The following is a 19962-nucleotide window of genomic DNA, read 5'->3' on the forward strand; positions in this document are numbered from 1 at the left end:
CGGGGTTGGGGGATCACCGGGGCGGGGTTGGGGGTTTCACCGGGGCGGGGTTGGGGGATCACCGGGGCGGGCCGGGGGCACCGGGACGGGCGGCAGGGGGCGGGGCCGGCGAGGCTCCGCCCCGCCCGGGTCACGTGGTGCCGGCCGTGGCGCGCTCGTCACGCGGGCGGGGCCGGAGCGGCGGCGGCGGGATGGAGGAGGAGGAGGGCGGCGGCTGCGGTCAGTGCGGGCCGGGGGCGGGCGGGGGGCTCTGGGACACCCGCCTGGCCCGGGACGAGGCGCCGGGGCAGTCTGTAGTCCCCGCTGGGCGGTGGCTACTCTCCCGGGCGGGGCGCGTTTGGGCCGGGCCGCTGCCAGGTGCAGGACCGGGGGCGGTGGCTCCGGGACGGGCGGGGATTTGGCGGCGGCGGGACCTGCGTCCGCAAGTGACAGAGCGGCCCTGGCGGCATCGTGCGGGCGGCGGCGGAGGAAGCGCCGGGCGGAACTGGCACCTGGTGCCCGGCGGCAGCGCGGGGGGCGGGCGCGGCGCGGGGCCGCCCTCCCCGGGCCCGCGGAGCGCCGCCACTGCCGCGGGAGCTCCGTGGCCCGCTGCCCGCACGCCTTCCGTCGGCCGCTCGCACTTCGCTCCGGTGCTCCCACGGCACTGCCGAGTCCCGGCCCCGCAGAGCTCAGGGCGGCTTGGCCTCGATGGTGCCTGCTGAATGTCACAGCCCCCGGTTCGGGAGCTCCCGGTGTGTGCCCTGGACCCGCTCCCAGGGCGGGCCGCGGCGGCTCAGGGGGTGCAAGGTCTCCCTTCTCATGCCCGTACATTCTCCTCCCACTTCCTTCTGCCCTCCGTGCCCGCAGAGCGTACCTTCCCTCCCGGTGCTGAGGACCGGGACTGGACAGGGAGACCCTGCCTGTGCCTGATCTCTCCCGGGCAGGTTCCCGTGTGTCGGCAGGTGGTTTTTCTTGAGGAGGGCCTTTGCTGAGGGGAGACTGGAGTCTGGGTGAAATCTCGGGCAATGGCCCCAGTGCTGGAGCCGTGCTGGTGACCATTCTTCCTGGGAGCAGCTGGTGCCAGCAAAATGCTACTGCCGGCAGTGCCGGTTCACGGCCGGTTTCCTGCCCAGCTGTGCGGCCGATTAGGAGCTGCTGTTCCACCCCAGAAGTGACAGTGCTCGGCTGCAAGGACTTCACTGTGTAAGATAAGGAAGGTGCTGGCAGCTGCGGCCTGGCTCGGGTGTTGTCCGATACAACCCATTAGCAGGAGAGCGCTGTGGGGATCGGTTCTGCCAACAGCCTCCCAGTGCTTCCTGGAATCACCTGGAAGACATCCCGGGTCATATCTCAGCATTAGAAATGTCCCGCTCACTCTGTGGCGGAAGCCACAGGGAGTGCACCGCCGCCTCCAGCCCCCACCACTGTTCCTGTGCTGGGGGCAGCACAACCCACAGCTGCCCTGAAGCCCATAAGCATGGTTTAGCCAAGGACATTCTGCCGAGGCTGTAGCATGGTGGGAGCCGACGCGGAGTCTCTTTCTGGTGGCATTGTGCTGACGCCAGTGTCTGCCCCATGGCTCATGGCCCCTCTTCAGCCTCTTTTCAGTCTGCCTCGGCAGAGAGCAAATCCCAAGGTGAGCAGCTGGCAGCACAGATGTGTGCTCTCCCTGCTCCTGCCAGGGCGTGGGGCTGCACTCCCACCCCCTTCCCAGCATCTCCCCGTGGGGACAGCAGCAAAACTGAACCCATCCCAGAGCGGAACTGACCGAGAGCAGTGGTGTGACTCAAATGCCTCTGGACTGTGGGGAAGAGGTATCCTGGCAGAGAACCATCCTGGCTGCTCCTGCCTTGCCAAGCTGCAGCACCGGTGAGAGGATGTGGGGAGCACAGTCCTGTCCTAGCACTGTGTCCTGAGCTGGGCCCTGTCATGGCTCAGGCTGGCCCCAGGGAGATGGGGATTGGGCAGTGCTGGTAATCCCACTGCACCCAAGGGATTACTGCTCACTCTGGCCTAGGGATTAAGGGATTTCTCTAAGTGGGGTTGATGCAGCCTCCAGCAAAGCAGCTTGTGCCTGGGGGGCCTTATTGTCTGGGACAGGATGGGTGTGTGATGGCAGGGTGGGCTGTACAAGGTGTGGGGGATCCCCAGGAGGGTGGGGTGACAGGTCTGCAGAAGGCTGGCTGAGGGGGTCCTTACCCAGGTAGTCACTGCTCTCCTTGCCACCAGCCTGTAAAGTCCTGTTTTGCCAGTGGGTGCTGGCAGCCCTTTGGTACAGGTTTGGCTGTCCCATCCTGGGACCACGGCATATTCCTGGACACCAGGGAACACTCCTGGGGGAGCTGCTGCTGATGCCCCAGTGCTTCCTTTGCACAGTGTGGAGTCAGCCTAGGCAAGTTGCTGGGCCCAGCTTGGGGAGCAACTCTTCCACAGAACTCAGGGATGGACTCCCAGGTCACAAGCAAAGACAGTGCTGGGGTAGCACCAGGCTTAGAGAGCAGAGCCAGGGGCTTGGGTAGAGGCAGTTGCCCAGTTCCTCTCCTGAGGTGTTTGGAGCAGAGAACAGTGAGCCCTGCTGCTGACACTTGCAGTCATGTCAGGGCTGTAGCTATGGTTTGTAAACACCCCACCTTGCCTGGACAGGGTGCAAGGACCCAGCCAGGCATCCAGGTCACTCTTTGTGGGAGATGCCACCTGGCCCTACCCCATCCCAGTCGCAGCACCCACATGCCTGTGTCACACTGGTGTTTCTCCAGTGCCAGTCCAGGCCCAGGCAGGCACCTGTACAGCACGTGCACAGCTCAGCCTCCTCTGTGTCCCCAGCTCCCTTGGCTTGCCCTTTTGCCTTCTGGTGATGTGGTAACTGCTGCTCTGGCCCTTGGGAAAGGGGAAGTGGTGTTGAAAGCAGAAGGTCAGTCACATCAGCAAGTGCCTGGCTGCTCTCACAGTCCTGTCAGCTGCCCTTCTCCACTCTCTCCTCCTCTCTTCAGTCACACTGCTCCTGGGATCAGGAACTGCTCCTGCCTGCCAGGGTGCCCTTCCCCACTGCCTGCCCGGTCTGGGCTTCTGCCTGCCCTACTCAAGTTACTCCTGGCTCAGCGATCCCAGTGGATGCAGGGGCGGGTGAGCGGAGCTGTTGGGCTGCTCCTGCCCTGACAGGCCCTGGGGTTTGTTACTCACGGCCATGCCCTGTGCTCAAGATCGCTCCTGCTTTGAGGAAAGGAGCTGTCAGTCCGGTTTGGGGTTCGCTCAGCGCCTGTGGGGTGGGAGAGTTGCTCATTTCCTCAGCTCCAGAGCTGCCCCCCAGCCTGAGATCCTGGGGCATGACCCCTGATTCCTGCTGCAGGAGCCCCCCACACACCAGGGCCGCGGCAGAGTGGGCAGTACCTCTGGGGCATGAGCGGGGCTTGGTGTCTGCTCGTGCTGGCGCACAGGGCTGGCTGAGCCTGTCGGGCTGGGTCAGGCTGGGGAGCGGGGGCCGTGGTGGCACCCCCACGCTCGCACCGCCGCGCTTCTCTGGGTGCACCTTCCTCATGCGGCGCTCGTTGCTATGCGACCGCCAGCTCCTGATGCTTAATGCTCTAATACGGAGGGATAAAACCACTCTAAAAATACACTGCTGCTGGCCCCCCGCGGGGGCAAAGGAGCTGCCGGGGGGCAGGCAGCCTGGGCAGGGGGGCTGCTGGGAAGTTCTGAAACTCCGTGTCCTCCAAGTGGCTTTAAGCCGCCCGCTGTGGCTCCGGCGGTGGCACGGACTGGTGTGCTGGTGCGGCGGGGATTGGCTGGGGCTGGCGCGTGGGCTCCTGCGGCTGGAGCTCCCCTACCAGAGCCAGCTCCAGACAGAACTGGGACTGCTCCGACTCTCCTGCTTGCACCCTGCCCCAGGCACTGGGGAGCGGCCCTAGGAACTGGCTACCTGTCTAGTACTGGGGAGCCCATTGCTTGGCCACACACACCTGGCTGGCTTCTGTGTGCTCCTGCCTGATCTCTGCCTGTCCCTGCATTGCCCTCTCGGAGCTGGTGGCATCCTGCGTGGGACCCCCGCAGCATGGGGACAGTCAGCGAGCTCTGCGCCTCCAGTTTCCAGGCATTCCTCTGCCCCTCCGTGGCTGCCAAGGCAGGTAGGCACTGCGTGCCCCCCTCCCCTCTGTGCCGCGGGGTTCCCATCCCCCAGCAGACATGGCGGTGCCCATGGCTCCGGCTCCATATGGCTCTGGCTCCATATGGCTCCTGCTGAAAGCAGCACAGAGTGTCCTCACCGTCTCACTGTCTCCTTCTTCTGCCGGCCTTCCCAGGCTTGGGCCTCTGCAAGCACCGAGCCCCTGCAGGATGGACAGGCACCAGGCCTGGCATTGCCCTTCGCTGGAGCTGGTTCCGTGCTAGGATGGGAGTGTTGGGGAGCCAGCAGTGGCAGCTGGGAGGTCACGGGCGGTGCAGCATGGCCATGGCAGGTCCCGCCCCAGCCCCTCTACCCTGACTTGCCCCAGAGGATGTGTGAGCGCTCGATCACCCTCATCACATCAAGTGCCTGTGGCTATAGAGGGCAGGGTGGCACTCTCCAAAGGGAATTCTGTGTGGGAAAGCCCAGTCCTGCCATGCTGTGGGTATGCTGAAGGTCAGCCACCTGTGTGACCTGCTGCTGTCTGCTGGCTCCTGCCCAGCTGTGGGACTGGGGAGCTGCACAGTGGGACAGGGAGTTGTGGGACCTCCTCAGCCAGCCCTGTGGCTGAGCTGGGCTCTGCTCCTCTCAAGGCCTGGCAGGCACCATAAGCAGTGCTGGAGCAGGTGAGGTGCCTGCCTGGCTGCATTCCTTGCACATGCACAGTCTCTGTAGACATGGCTGAGCCAGTGCTCACCATGCTGGTGGCTGGGGGTCTGTGCATGGGAATGTTGGAACCTTGAGCCACTGGGAGTGAGGTAGTGGCTGTGAAGTGAGTTCTTTGATGGGCTCTGACTCAGGGAAGCGGGGCTAATGGGGTGTTGGGCAGGGCTGCGCATAAGGAGGAGAGTGTCCTGAGCACAGGGTCTGGCAGCCTAGGAGGGCCTGTCCTGGAGCTGTTGGTCCCCAAACCCTCCTCCTGATGCACCTCAGCTGTTGGTGGGGAAGGATGGAGCTGACGCAACCCAGGGTGTGCACATGGTGAAAACAGGATGTGGTATGAGGAGACAAGCAGGATGTTTCTGGGGGCCCCATGAGACCCCACCAAGGGGCACCGTGGGTAGTAGCGGCACCCACAGCAGCACGCAGAGACCCTGGACTCATCCCCATGGCCTGCCTGACCCCAGGGCTCTTGCTGTTGCCCCTCTGGTGTGGTACAGCATGGGCCAGCAGCAGGACTGGCTGCTGCTGTAGCTCAGGGGGCTGAAGGACACCCCGAGGCTTCTGAAGCCCACCCTCCCCTTACTCCATAGCGGGCATTCTGGGTGCTGTGTCTCCATCTCGTGCTGCTGAGTGGGATTTAGCTGATTCAAGGTAGCCAAAGCTGATGTGGCCTCTCCAGGCACAGGCATAAGGACAGGGACGTGCTGGGGTCACTCCCACTGCAGGCACAGCCCCACAGCACTTGGTCTTGCCACACAGGAGTCCTGCACAGAACAGTGGGGTCCCTACAGACACCCCATAGCAAGGGGCAAGACAGTGGGGAACAACATCCCATGGGGACTGGTTCCAGTTCCTGTCCCAGCCAGCTGTGGGAGATGCCTACGGAGGTGAGCGGGCACCAGCGGTCCCCACGGCCAGCACAGGACCTGGACCTGCAGCAGAGGGGTCTGGCTGAGACAGGAGCTGCAGGGCTGGGGGTCTGCTGGCCTGTGGGGGCCCAGCATGTGGAGGGGAAGGGAGAGGACCCCGGCGCTGTGCAGTGAGCTCAGGACGTGCCGGGCCGGGTGTCCTGGCAGGCTCCGAGGAAGGAAGGGCCGGGCAGCCCAGGGCCTGCCTGGCTGGGACCCCAGCACGTGGCGTCCCCCGGCCCTGAGCCAAGGAGGGGGAGCAGGGCGCTGGCGCCCATTTCCCAGCCAGCCGGCAGCACAGGAGTTAAGGTGCTGGCGGCTCTGGCTCACGGCGGCAGGAACAGGGTGGTGCTGGCTCCCGGCGAGGCCGGGATGACGCCCGAGAGGCCCGGAGCTCATTGGTACGGGGACCCTGAGTCACCGCGGAAGCACCGAGGCTGCAGGTGTCCGCACCCGGCACGGCAGCACCGCTCAGCGCCCCGGCAGCTCGGGCACGGCCGGCGAGGGCCCTGGCACGATGGTGCTCAGGGCAGAGGGCAGCGGTGAGCCGGGCCGGGGCGCGGGGGGCCGGGCGAGGCTGGCCGGGTGCTCGTGGCTGCCCTGGGGCAGCGCTAGGACGGAGGGCGAGGCCAGCAGGGCCCTGCGGCGCGGGGCTGTGCTCTGGGCATGGGGCTGAGCTGGCCCCGCTGAGCCCCACGGACAGGTCCTGCTTCCCCGGGGCAGCATCCTGCTGGTGGGGAGGCCCAGCCATGCTGGGATCCTGCAGTGCGGTCAGTCCCTGTGCGACTTCTGTGCCAGGCTGAAGCCAGGGAAGTGTCTGTTCCAACCTCCCGTCCCCCGGCACTGCTCTGCCTGCGGCCAGGCTCGCTGGGGCTCTCCAGGGCAGATGCTGTGCAGAGCCAGGGAAGGGTTAATGCCGCCTTCCTTCCCCAGAAAAGCTCCTGCGTCTGGGGTTTCTCTTCCTCTGGCTGCTGCTGACATGGCTGAGCTGCTTGTCACGAGTGCTCAGCCTCCGCCGGGGAGGGACCTTCCGGGGCTCTGGAACAGCCCTGCCGTCCCGGCTGCCTGCAGCGTCTCATCCTGCACCACGCCTATCCCGGGGCCACCGGGACCCCGGCTGGATCCCCTGTCCTCTCCCAGGTGCGCAGGAAGAGGCAGAGCTGAAGGCTTGCCTGAGGCCTGGCATGAATTTGGCTTTCCCTACGGCCGGGCCGGGGGGTCTGGCAGCTGGACAAGAGGGTCCTGCAGCTAGGCAGGAGGGTCCTGGCACACGCAGCAGCCCAGGGATTTGGGGGTTTCTGTGTCTGATGAGCAGGTGTGACGCAGCTCATCCCTCCTGCTTCGAGCCTGGACTTGCTGCGTGCCCTGGGGGCCTGGCAGTGGGGGCTGGTGCCGGTGGGAATGGTGAGAATGGCGCTGGGAATGGTGAGAATGGCGCTGGGACGTGCGGAAGGTGCTGGGATGCATTAACACAGCTCTGGTACTGTAAGTAACTTTTAACCTGGTGCCACGAGCTGACCTGTCTGGCTCAGGCTTCCCGACATGGGAGACTGAGAGTATTGGGAAGCGTTGGCGTGTCTGAAGGACGGTGTTGCAAGCTGAGGCGCTTCAGCCTTGGCAACAAGGGGTTGTGAAGGAGGAAGCTCATCAGACCCAGAGCAGAGCTGGGGAAGTGCTGAGCTCAGAGATTCAGGGTGCAGGGTGGCCATCATCCAGGGAGCTCCTACTGAGGCAGCGGCAGTGCGGGGAGAATCGATGCACAGTTGAGGACCGGGCTGGTCCAAAGGCACATGGAGTCTTTGGGCACTGGCATGGGGCAGTGACTACGCTGGGGACGCTCTGGTGAGTCTAGGCTGGTGACAGCAGTGGCTGTGTATGTGGTGGCACATGGGACCTCAGTGAGTGAGGGGGTAATGCTTGGCGCAGGGGAGGATGGTGACAGCCCTATAGATGCCTGTTCTCAGCACCCCAGGGCAGGAGATGGAGGTGACACAAGAGCTGAGCAGGCAAATCCTGCTGCCACCTCCCTTGGGGACAGTGCTCTGGAGGGAAGGTGTTTTGCTAGCTGTTTGTCCTTGCATGTGACCTTGGTGCAACGCACAGGACCCACTGGCAGAGCTGGGAGACATGAGCATAGTAGGAGGGCTGGGAGCACTCTTGAAGGAGCCAGTGACCTTGGGGACTGGAGGGAACAAGAATGTTCACCTTGTCACCGTGAAGCAAGGAGGTCACATGCCAAGGAGTGCTAAGAATGTTCCTGGCGCAAGGGGACCATGTGGTGTCCCTGGGCAATGGTGTTGGAGGTGTCTGGCTCCCCAAGGTGACAGGAAGGTGTAGATGTCATGGTGTGCAGGTGAGGTTTGTCTGGAGGGTGCCACATCTCCAGGCTCTGCCCCAGAATAGTGAATGCATTGTAGAGGGAGCTGCAAGGGTGGCCAGGAGCTGGTTTATGTTTGGGGCTGACCTGGTGCAGCAGAACAGCCTGAAGGGCTGCAGGTCGTGTGAAGCCTGTGCTGCGGGGCACAGGAGAGCTACCCAGTCATGGGGAGCAGAATGGGTACCCACACCAACCTGGCTGGGGCAGCAGGGCTGGCATAAGCAGTGCTGGAGGTGATGGGGGGGCCCGTGTGGGTTCTCACTCTGCAGCTGCCACAGTTTGAAGGAGCAGATGCCCTTGCCCTCAAATTCCTTTCATGCCACTGGTGCCACTTAGCCTCTGTGTGGGGCTGGGGACACTGCTCTCCAGCCCAGCTCCTCCTGCCACCCAGCACCTCCACATCCTGCCTCCACCCAGGCCCACAGCTGCTGGCTGGGAGCAGGGGCTGTGCCAGGAGTCTGATTACCAGGACCACACATGCTGACCTGATTGTGTCTCTGCTCAGTGCCCAGTGACCTGACCCCAGCGGAGTGCCAGGAGCTGGAGAACATCCGCCGCCGAAAGCAGGAGCTGCTGGCTGACATACAGGTGCGATGCCAAGGGGCCCACACAATCCCCTGTCCCAGAGACAGCCATGTGGCTGGCAGGGGACAATGTCCTTGCCTGTACCACTGGCCGGGTCCCTGGAGCCCCATCCGGGATCCCTAGTGCTGCTGCTCCACAGCTCTTCCTCTGAGGGGCTCTGGGGACAGGGTCTCATCTGAGATGTGGTCCCAGGTGGCAGCCAGCCATCCCTGCCCTGCCAAAGCAGCCATGCCTTTTCCTTGTACCCTGCAGAGCTCTAGGCTATGCAGTTGTGCCAGTCTGTGCCAGCCCCTGCCTGGCACGAGCAGGGACCATGTCTCTGGGCCAGGCCACTGCCCTGGCAAGTGCCTGTGAGGTCAGGGCTCATCTGGGACACCGTCAGTCGTGTCCCTGATTAAGGCAGCAGAGGCTAATTACTGCCATATGCTGGGCATGATCTGAAGGGATTAGGGGTATTTTGTTAACCTCTGAATCTCTTCCTTCCTGCATGCTGGGAGCGCAGCAGTGCTGCAGGGATTAGCAGTGGGGGGCAGCCAGCCCCACTGCCTGTGCCCTCTGAGCTGGTTCAGCCCCTGGGCAGTGCTCGGGGGTGGGTGGAAGAAGGGACGGAAGGAAGGAGGGGCTGTGGGGCCTCTTAGGGGAGTGGGGTTGTCTCCAGGGCTGCAGGCTAGAGGGTTTGTGGGGGAGGCACCTTTTTGTCTCAGTGCCCCCTCTCCCCACAGCGCCTGAAGGATGAGATAGCAGAAGTGACGAATGAGATCGAGAACCTGGGCTCCACAGAGGAGAGGTGAGTCCCAGCACCACAGAGCCCCCTTGGGCTTGCCTACACTGTGCAGGAGCCGAGGGCAGCTGAGCCCTGGCCCACGAGTGCTGGTGTGAGCAGCTTTCCCAGGCACTCTGAGCTCCTGGGAGCAGGATTCCAGCATGATCTGCTGCTCCCAGGTCTATTTTTCCAAGCCCCAGCCCCTCTGTCTGGCCACAGCCACTGGTGAGCTTTGTTATTCTGAGCTGGTGCAGTCAGTGCCAGCCAGGATTAGGGGGTTCCCAGCAGCCGGTGGGAGCCGACTCTCAGCATCATTCCCAATTATCCACTGGGGCATGAAGACTGTCCCCTTCTGCCAGCCCCACTGCTCTCCCCAGAGCCCTGCCACAGCCAGCTTGCCCAAGCCTGCCTGTGTCTGGGTGACCTGACAGGTGCTGTGCTTGCACCCCTCTGGTCAGGGTGACCCCAAGGACACGGGGTGGCAGCTCCACTCTGTTCCAGGGCCTGGCAGACTGAGAGCAGCCCCAGGCCACTGCGTGGAGCAGACACGGAGCAGTATGTTGACTTTGTCCTCTGTGGGTCTAGCATGGGGGCCTGGATCCCCTCAGGCCAGGCTGACCCTCCCCACATTGCACTGCCCCAGGGGCTGCACAGAGGCAGTGGGGCCCTGCTGGGTGCTCAGAGCTCTTCATGCCTTGCAGGAAAAACATGCAGAGGAACAAGCAGGTGGCGATGGGCAGGAAGAAGTTCAACATGGATCCCAAGAAGGTACTGTGGGGAGCAGGGCTGGTTACCTGCCTCTGGGGGAGTGCACAGCTCTACCACCTCCCAGTCCAGGTTGCTGTGACTGAGGCAGAGCCAGCAGCCAGGGCGGGGACTAGTGGTCAGGGAGCAGGCTGGTGGGGGCAGCCACAGATCCCCAAGCACCGCTCTTGCACCCCTCCAGGGTATCCAGTTCCTGATCGAGAACGACCTGCTGAAGAACACGTGCGAGGACATTGCTCAGTTCCTGTACAAGGGAGAGGGCCTCAACAAGACAGCCATCGGCGACTACCTGGGCGAGAGGTGCACTGGGCTTGGGTTTCCTGGGGGTGTTCTGGGCTCCTGCCACCTGAGAGATGGGACACTGCAGATCTGAGCTCACAGGGCAGCTCACTGATGGTACCCAGGGTGCTGGGAGTATTCAGTTCATGGCTGGCACTTGCAAGTGGCTGATTTGTGCAGACCAGACCAGGAATCAAGCAGGAAATAGCTGCAGCTTTCCTCTGTGAATGAGTAGAATCTGGAGAAGGGGAGGGACAGTGGAGCCACTCAGCCATCACAGGATTGCTGATCATGCATCCCTCGTGCTCTGGCTTTGTTCCCAAAGGGATGAGTTCAACATCCAAGTCCTGCATGCCTTTGTGGAGCTGCACGAATTCACTGACCTCAACCTTGTGCAGGCCTTGCGGTGAGTAAGGGGCTGGCAGCTGAGCGTGGCCCATTGAGGGTGGTGGGGATCATGGAGCCCCCAAATCAGCAGCACAGCTCACTCTCCACAGGCAGTTCCTGTGGAGCTTCCGGCTGCCAGGGGAGGCACAGAAGATTGACCGGATGATGGAGGCCTTTGCCCAGCGGTACTGCCAGTGCAACCCCGGTGTCTTCCAGTCCACAGGTGAGCGCCTGTCCCAGACAACACCTGTCCCAGAGTGCCCCTGGTATCATCCTGCCCCACAGCTGACTTTCCCCTCTGTCCCTGCAGACACCTGTTACGTGCTGTCCTTTGCCATCATCATGCTGAACACAAGCCTGCACAATCCCAACGTGAAGGACAAGCCCACGGCAGAGCGATTCATCGCCATGAACCGCGGCATCAATGACGGGGGAGACCTGCCGGAGGAGCTGCTCCAGGTGAGGGCCAGGGCCAGGCTGCAAAGCTGGCCCACAGCAGGGCCCACCATGGGGCTGCAGGGCAAAGGAGAGCTGATTCCATGTCTTTGTACCAGAATCTGTACGAGAGCATCAAGAATGAGCCCTTCAAAATCCCTGAGGATGATGGCAATGACCTTACCCACACTTTTTTCAACCCTGACCGGGAGGGCTGGCTCCTGAAGCTCGGTGAGTGCCAGCAGCAAGGGAGGGCAGGCTGTCACCAGGGTGCAATGCCCCTGGGCTTCCCACACTTCTCCTGCTGGCCTGGCTCTTCAGAGCATGAGGAGGCTACAGAGACAGGCATAGCCTTCACAGGAAAGGCATCTGTACATCCAGCCCTCCATTTTCCCTTGGCTGGGCAGCAGGAGCAGACTCAGAGCTGATGAGGCCCTGCAGAGTGGCTGGGTGGGTGTTCTGGGGGATTCTGCCTCTAGGTTGGGCAAGCCCCTGGGGTGCAGAGCTCGAGGCCCTTCAGGTCACCAAGTCACAGCCGGGTGTGGAGCAGGCCCCTGGGAGCAAGCAGTGAGCTGCCCTAGGCTGCGTGCATCCCACCTCCGTACCACAGACAAGCCCCTGCCTCACCTTCCCACGGCATTATCACCTCTGCATCCCGGCTCCACATGCAGGCAGCATGCATGGCATCCCTGCTGCACCGCCCAGCTCCGCAGCCGGAGCCCTCCGCGCCCTGGCTCCTGTGGCTTCTCTTCTTGGCACCTCTGGGGAATCTTCCACCCGGGTCTAGCGAGGGGAATGGGTGTTGGCAGGATCGAGGTCCAGTAGGTGTTTCCCCAGGGTTCTGGATGGGGTCAGAACTCCTGATACATGGCCAACCCCCTGGGAGGGGAGAGCAAGAACTGCCTGCTCCCTGCCCTGGGGTGGGGGAACACAGGACAGCCCCAGGCTCTCCCATCCCTGGAGGGGCCCTGCGCACCAGGTTCAGGTTGGCACCACCAATGGGGTGGTGGAGAGGCAGCAAAGTGGCCGTGGACTCCAGTTGTCTTGAGGGGCAGGGAAGGACCCTGCTGGTCAGCCATGGGGTGGAGGGAGCCAGGCCCTATGCCCAGCAGCCAAGGAGCCCCATCCCACAGAGCCACAGTGAGCCAGGGCAGTCAAGTCCCCACAGCCCTGCCGCTGGCCCAACCCCTCACAGCTTCCCGCTGCAGCCCAGCCCCACTGACCCGCAGGGCAAGGGGGGCTTTGGGGTTCCTCTTTTTTTTTTTTTTTTTTTTTTTTTCCCTTTTATTTTAATTTTCTTTTCTCCCTCATTTATATGTTTCCATGATTTTGGCTCTTCCTTTCCTTGCCCCCAACTCCAGGAGGTACGTACCCCTCTTCCCTGCTCTGCTCACACTGCTGGGGCTTCGTTTCCTTTGCGTTTTTAATTGCTGGTGATGAGTCTCATTGCTGCTGCTGTTGCTGCTAACCACACATGCCCGGGGACTTCGCCTGCTGCAGGACAGCCCCTCTCCACCTCCAGGCAGGGACATGGGGTGCCAGCCCTGCCAATGCCACACATTCCCCAAGGCCTGTGGCCTCCTCTGCAACCCTGGGGGAGGACAGGGCCGCAGTGGCACCTTGGCACCTGCCCAGCTGTGCACCACCATGTCCGCAGACAGCTCAGCTTGGCCAGTGGGTCCTTGCCTCTGGTGACACAAGGGATGGGGACAGGTTTGGGGTCTCCTCAGGAGGGGCCCCAGCCTCTGCACGGGTGGTTAGGGTGTGCCAAGTGGCAGGAACTGGATCCATCTGTGTGGTGCCCTGTGCTGTGCTAAGGGCTCACAGCAGTCCCCATGAGGCACCAGCACTGCTCCAGTGCCTGCACCCCAAGGTGTTGGGGAGCATTGGTTCTGGCCCTCAGAACTGCTCTGGGGCAGGGACAGGGGTGGGCTGCTAGCTGGCACAGGGGAGTAGGGGTCATAGGGCCTTCCTGGCAGGGGAAGGAGATACGCAGGACTCCCAGGATACACTGTGGCTCCTGGTGTCCGTGCTGGATCCAGCCTGCAAGGGTGGGTGCTCGTCCTGCATTCAGCACTGCTGCAGTGGCTGCGCTGGAGGGGAGCTGGGCCCGGGAGGGGGAGCAGGGCAGCTTCTCCCACTGTGCTGGCAGCTGTGGAGCTCAGTTGTGGCCTTGGGTCCTGCCTTGCCCGGGGTCCAGGACGAGCGGGACCATGGTCAGTGTGGACAGAAAGCCCCTGTGTCCTGCCAGGGAGCTGCCTGGCCGCAGTTTCCTCTAGCTGTGCTGAATCTGTGTTTGGCTGGGAGCGGCCAGCGCTCCCAGCCCGGCAATCCCACCCTTGCCTCCATCCTCATCCGTGCGCTTCCTGCTCTGGTCGGTGCGGTGTGCGCTGCCTGCTGCTGCTGCCCGCCGCTGCCTGGCTCTGCTTGGCTCTGTGTGTGCGCCCGGGCCCGCGCTGCTGGAGCCGCTCTGTGCCCGGCCCTGCTCGGCTGGGCCGTGCCCGACTGGCCCTCTCTGCTCCCAGGAGGCAGGGTGAAGACGTGGAAGCGGCGCTGGTTCATCCTGACTGACAACTGCCTTTACTACTTTGAGTACACAACGGTGAGTGGGCTCCTGCAGCGTGAGCTGAGCTGGGGCAGGGCAGGGGCTGGACTGGGGGTGTCCCACCCCACAGCTAAACATCTGCTTGGGCACACCAGGATAAGGAGCCCCGTGGCATCATCCCCCTGGAGAACCTGAGCATCCGTGAGGTGGAGGACTCAAAGAAGCCCGTGAGTGCTGTGGCAGTGTCCTGTGGGGTTTGGGGGCAGCTTTGGCTTGGGCAGGAAAAGCTGAGAGGTTTTGCAGCACCGAGATGTCTCCAGGAGTGGCAAGGGGCCCCAGGGCAGTCACTGCCTTCATCAAAGGGACTGGTCACCACAGGGGCACATGCAGGGCCAGGGGGTGGCAATCGTGGTGTGTCTGTCCCTCTCTGCCATGCTGGGGTGGCTGTGCCAGGGCTGCATGGCTCTGCTTTTTCCCTCCCATTCTGGGGTCCCCTTTGGAAATGGGGGCTGAGTCTGAGCGGTCTCTCCCTCCCAGAACTGCTTTGAGCTCTATATCCCTGACAACAAGGACCAGGTGATCAAGGCCTGCAAGACAGAGGCAGATGGGCGTGTGGTGGAGGGGAACCACACCGTGTATCGCATCTCTGCCCCCACGCCTGAGGAGAAGGAGGAGTGGATCAAGTGCATCAAGTGAGTGCTTGGAGGAGCATGTGGGGGCATGGCACTGGGCAGGGGCACAGCAGGGACCTGCCTGCTGTCCTCAAAGGGAACAGTGCTTCCCAGGGCATCCTGCAAGGATGGGGGAAGAAAGCTTTCCCAGGGATGTAAAGGGATCTGCCCAAGGCCAGGCCAGGCAGGTGGCACCCACACTGCAGCAGTTTGGCCTGACCCAGTCCTTGTTCCACTGCCAGGGCAGCCATCAGCCGGGACCCCTTCTATGAGATGCTGGCTGCCAGGAAGAAGAAGGTCTCCTCCACCAAGAGGCACTAGCAGCCAGACTGGCCCTGCGAGGCCAGCCCAAGTGACCCCCTGTCATGGGGGCATGTGGGCTGGGGGCCACGCTGCATGCTGGCCCTTGAGGCCCAGGGCCCAGCTTCAGCTTAGCCATTTCTTTACTGTGGGGGGAGGGAAGGGGCACGGGCATCTCAGTGACTCTGGCCCCCCATCACTGCCTCATCACCAGACAGCATCTTCACAGGCTCAAGCTGGAGCAGAGCACCCCTGGGAGCCCTGGCCTCAGCACCACGGGCACCCTCCCTGCCTCTGGCCACACGGCACTGGGTCTCCCCTTGGGGTGTTCATCAGGAGGGCGAGCAGCTGCTGGTGTGCTGCTGGCAGTTTTGGGGTGCCACAGGTGCTGGGGTGCAGGGTGTCAGCCCCAGGGGGGCCCTGCAGAGATACAGCTCCTGGCCCTCGTTGTAGCGGGCTGGGTCTGTCTTAGGCGTCCCCACACTGCTGTCTTGGACCCTCCCAGCCACCCCCTGCACTGGAATGGTCCCACAGACACAGGAGGGACGAAGGGCAGGGACTGTTGAGGAGCAGTGGTGCCACACAGGGCAGAGATGTGCCCTTACCCAGCTGTGGGAGCTGTGGCTGGGATTTGGCAGCACTTGGTGGCATTGCCCCAGCACGTCCTTGTGTCGTGGCACGGTGCCATGGTGGATCCTGCCTTCGGGATGGCTGCTGGGGGGGATCTGGCTGGGTGGGGGCTGTGGCCCCACCTCTCTGCCTCACAATCGCCTGTGTCTTGTCCTGTCCTCATCCCCACGCACGGTCTGGCGCCTGGATCAGTATTAGTCTATTTATCAGAGGTGTAAATACTCCTGTATAGTTTTCTTCTTGTAGATTATTTTGTATGTGGGTGGTTCAGTGCAGAGGCCTCACAGGAGTGGGGCGGGTGGGCAGGATTTTTTATTCTAACCTTTTTTTTTTTTTTTTTTTAAATTTGCCATGGCCTTGTAAACTAGTGCTGAAGATCAGCTGCAAATAAATACTTGCACCATGCTTCCCTTTGCCTCCTGTGCTCTGTGCAGCTTGGGGTAGGCAGGAGTCCCCTGCCAGTGTCAGCGCTTGCCCTGTGCCTAGCCTTGGACTGGGCTCATTCTCCTCCCAGTCCGAGGTTGTGATGTGCTGGGGGTGTTTGTGAGCCTTGTGCCTTCACAGCTGCCCCTGGCCACCAGGACAGTGTCTGGGGTACTTCACTGCAGAACACAGGGTGCCTGTTCCAGGCTGGGACAACTCTTGGTCCTGCACCCTGCTGAGGGCACCAAGCTTGGCTGGGCAGGGCTGTGGTCACTCACGGCATCAGGGCACTGTGGAGGACTGGGGACAGTGGGATACCTCGAGTACTGTGTTCTGCACTGGGGCTGGGGGATTTGTACCCAGCTGGTACCAGGGATCAAAGTCAAGTTGGGGCTGAGGGCAAGCTGGGAGTGCCAAGCCTGTGCCAGCTGTGTGAGTGCCATCAGGGTTGGAGGGGGGTTATCCAGTCACACGCACTTGTGCCATGGGGGTATCTGCCCAAGCATTCCCCGCTGCAATCCCTGCCCATCCTGTGCCTTGGATGGGGCAGCCGTTGGCACTGCAGCCTGAGTCTGGCCAGGGTGGGCAAACAGCCCTTGCTGAGGGATGGGGCAGTGGGGGGTGCAGGGGGAAAGGCAGCCCTGCCGTTGGGCTGGTGCCCGTTGGGCTGGTGCCCGTTGGGCTGGTGCCAGGGTCGGTTGGGGCAGAGGGTCGGTTGAACTGCTGGCGGTGTCAGGTGGGTGCAGACAGTGCCTGGAGGAGTGCGACAGGAATCAGTAGGGCCAGGTAAGATTGGGGTGAGCCAGGGCAGTGATAGGGCCGGTCAGGGATGGGCAGGTCAGGGGGCAATAGGGCTGGGTGGTGATGGGGTAGGCTTGAGGTCACTGGGCCCAGACAGGGATGGGACTGGCAGCTTCCCCTAATGCTGCATGTGCAGAGGGAAGGCTGACGGCCGTGGATGGGTGGCATGGGCAGTGTCAGGAGGTCAGGGTGTGGGGTCTGCACAGCCCTGGCTGAGTGGGGTTTTCGCAGGTGCTGGGGAGCTGCAGGGAGCCCGGTGCTGGCACAATGTCAGCTCCACAGGACGAGCGCTTAGTCCTCCTCGAGAGCTTGGCCACAGCGCTGCTGCGTGTACGGCCGGACAAGTGGGCCAAGTTTGTGGCCAGCGAGGAGACTTCAGTCATGCTGGACAAGTTCTTCAAGCAGCCAGAAATGCTGGAGCTGGTGCTGGGGCTGAACCCTGCTGGCCAGCTCCTGCCCACTACCTGCTTCCCACCTGCCCTAAAGGGCAAGGGATTCTACTGCGTGAAGAGGAAGGGGGAGAACATCACTGGGGAGAACTGTCGGAGTGGTCTGCTGGTGGGAGACATCAGCCCCTCACCCGTGGAGCAGCTCATCACGGTGCTGCTGGAGGTGGGTTGCCCATGCAAGCACAGGCTTGGGGCAAGCAGGGTGAGCTGAGCTCCTTGGGCACAGTGCTGTGCTGGGACCCCGGCTGTGGGCTGCTCTAGCCAAATTTCCAGGTAGGTTCCAAAATAAACTAAAATTCACACAAGAAAACATGTCCCAGGTCCTCGCCCTGACCTTGCAGTGTCTCTCATCCTATGCTGAACAAGCCCCACAAGGACAAGAGCTGGGTGAAGGTCACCAACCCAGTTTTCTTCTGGCCCCAGCTGGATCACTTCCTGCAATTTTAGAAACACATAATAATGCCCACTTACTTTACCCTGCAGCTGGGAAATGTCTAAGTGTATTTCTCTCAAACTTCCCATAAATATTCCCACTGCCAGTCCAGAGCACCCAAAAGCTGCATCAGCTCCAGGAGTCCCCACTATTCCCCCTCACTGCTGGGGGCCTTTGCTCATGTGCCAGCCTCTGATTGCTAGATGCATTCACTGTGCCACTTCCAGCACTTCCCAGGCCATGAGAGCTGGAAATCAGAGCAAAGGGCCTTTTGGTCACACTGATAAATACCAGCAAAACCCATCTGTGGCCAACAGAGCTGTGACTGCACTGAGACTGTGCTTCAGTCGGCAGCGAGAGGGAAATGCCCACTGCCCTGTACAGGAGGTCATGAGCAAGTGCCTGACCTAGCCCTGTCTTGCAGGTTGTGTCCCCTCTGCTCCTGAGCCAGGATGAGGGGGTGGGCTGGCCCGGGATTGTGGTGGAGGATGTCGTGCGCCACACTCACCAGCTGCAGAACAAGATGTTCGTGATGACTGGGAAGATCCAGGGAAAGCCACTGCTCCCACTGCCCGAGCACGTGGTCAGCTGGGAGGACACAGGCGCCGCCCTGGACTGGTGGGTGTTGCTGGCACCATTTGGTGCTAGAAAAGCCTGGCAGGGGCCCAGGACAGCATCAATCACTCGGGGAGGGACGGGAGCGGGGTCACTGGCTCAGTCCCTGCACAGCCCTGGGCACAGCCATCCCCTGCAGCAGACAAGGTTTGAGGGGTTCATGCCAGGTATCTGCAGCAGCAGAGATGGCCACAAGCAGGAGTGATGGGCTTCCCTAGGGCTGTTTGGGGTTCCCCTGGGCAGTGCAGGGCCCCCAAGAGGCATAACCCCTCTGCCTTTCAGCCTGGTGGGGCCCATAGATGGTACAGTGCTGCACTCCATCGAGACCGTGGTCATCGAGTGGTTCCAGCAGGTTGAAGAGATCTTTAGCCAGGACCCAGCGCAGCAACTGCTGGAGGGGTTGCACCCACTGCCCAGGGTCGAGTTTGATTTCTGGCAGACCAGGGTGACCAGCTTGGAGTGCATCAGTGAGCAGGTACTGTCTCACCCATTGTGGCCACATGTGCTCATGCTGAGCCCCCCATGCTGAGCTGCCCGTGCTGATCCTGACCCCTCTTCCCTGGCAGCTGCTCTCCCCCCAAGTGACAGTGCTGGCCAAGACACTGGAGAAGGCTGACAGCTGCTACTGCCCATCGCTGCAGAACATGTTCAGGGCCGTCAGTGGTGGTGAGCTCCCATGACATGGTGGTGGCTGCCTCCAACCAGGTGTCCTCATCCCAGCATGGACTTTCTCCATGTCTTAGGTCTGGAGGAAGCAAAGGATGTCAACCTCCACCTGCAACAGCTGCAGGGGCTGCTAGAGGAGATGGAGCAAATGGACTACTCCCAGGTGAGTGATGTGTGGCAAAATAACCAGGAAGAGCAGCAGAGCCCCAGAGGCTTTGGGGGGACACATCCCCCCTCACTGACGAGGCTCTGCTCCCACAGCTGCGGCCCTTCGTGCCCAAGGTGCTCTGCACTGTCTGCCTGCTCCGGGGTCACTGTGTGTACTACCACTCACCTGCCCACATAGCCCGTATCCTGCAGGAGACCTGCAACTTCTTCATCAGCCTGGTACAGCCCCGTGGCCAGCACTGACCCACCCCTGTCCCCTCCAGTCATCTCTCTGGGGCAGATGCAATGATGCAGAGACGCCCTAGACAAGGGAACAGCAGAGCCTTCCACAGGGCTGGGGGGAGTCTGGGGCAGGCATGGGCTGCCTGCAACCACCAGCAGGTCTGTGAGGGTGAAGGGGACAGGAGGAGCCTCCACGTCCTCCTGACAGCAGACCCTGCCTGTGTCTGTCCCAGACCTATAAATTCCTGAACCCGGAAGACATGCTGAAGGGGCTGCAAGGAGAACCCCAGGAGACCCTGGAGGGACTCAAACAAGCCATCGCCACCACAGAGAAGTTCTTCCAGTCCTACAGCACTTACTGCTCTGACCTAACGTCCACATTCTTCCCAGTGGGTGCAGGGATGATGCAGGAACCTCTGACCCCCTGCACACTAGCACCAGACTTACAGCCCCTCTGCCCTTCCAGGAGCAGCCAGAGCTCTGGCAGTTTCCCCCCACACAGATCTTTGGGAGGATGGATGCCTTCTTGCACAGACTCAAGGACATCAAGGTGAGAGCACAGCATTTCAGGGCACAGTGCCAGCCTCAGTCAGTCCTTCCCTGCCCTGGGGAGGGAGTGGCACAGGGGGAGCTCGGATGCAGCCTGGGGCGGGCTGGGGCACACAGTGGGACACCACTGGGAGTTCAGTGGTGCCATTCCCAGCACAGGTTCCCCCAAAACCCCGAGCCCCCATGGCAG

At 62.2% G+C, this 19962-nt stretch overlaps 2 protein-coding genes across 8 annotated transcripts in view; both read left to right on the forward strand.

The window, feature by feature from the left end:
* Positions 1-139: 139 nt before the first annotated feature.
* On the forward strand, positions 140-15110 carry CYTH1 (cytohesin 1). Of its 7 annotated transcripts, none has more exons than XM_021534116.2 (14): positions 140-219; positions 8592-8674; positions 9394-9458; positions 10136-10202; positions 10381-10499; positions 10804-10884; positions 10976-11088; positions 11176-11324; positions 11420-11531; positions 12662-12664; positions 13826-13902; positions 14001-14072; positions 14383-14537; positions 14759-15110. In XM_021534116.2, the coding sequence occupies exons 1-14, from the start codon at positions 192-194 to the stop codon at positions 14835-14837; spliced, it is 1203 nt and encodes a 400-aa protein (XP_021389791.1). In that variant the 5' UTR covers positions 140-191; the 3' UTR covers positions 14838-15110. The 7 variants fall into 7 exon arrangements, with proteins under 7 accessions (XP_021389791.1, XP_077643539.1, XP_021389789.3 ...); XM_021534114.3 differs by lacking the exon at positions 140-219 and adding an exon at positions 803-4100; XM_021534117.3 differs by lacking the exon at positions 140-219 and adding an exon at positions 6125-6251.
* Positions 15111-16937: 1827 nt separating this feature from the next.
* Positions 16938-19962, forward strand: part of DNAH17 (dynein axonemal heavy chain 17) — a 32735-nt gene continuing 29710 nt past the window's right edge. The window contains exons 1-8 of the mRNA XM_021534087.3: positions 16938-17282; positions 17977-18170; positions 18450-18642; positions 18734-18833; positions 18911-18996; positions 19095-19220; positions 19457-19612; positions 19690-19773. Coding sequence (XP_021389762.2) covers positions 16938-17282; positions 17977-18170; positions 18450-18642; positions 18734-18833; positions 18911-18996; positions 19095-19220; positions 19457-19612; positions 19690-19773 — 1284 coding nt within the window. The remainder of the gene's footprint in view (positions 17283-17976; positions 18171-18449; positions 18643-18733; positions 18834-18910; positions 18997-19094; positions 19221-19456; positions 19613-19689; positions 19774-19962) is intronic.

This window comes from Lonchura striata, chromosome 19, assembly GCF_046129695.1.
Source record: "Lonchura striata isolate bLonStr1 chromosome 19, bLonStr1.mat, whole genome shotgun sequence".
In the NCBI taxonomy this organism is placed as follows: domain Eukaryota; kingdom Metazoa; phylum Chordata; class Aves; order Passeriformes; family Estrildidae; genus Lonchura; species Lonchura striata.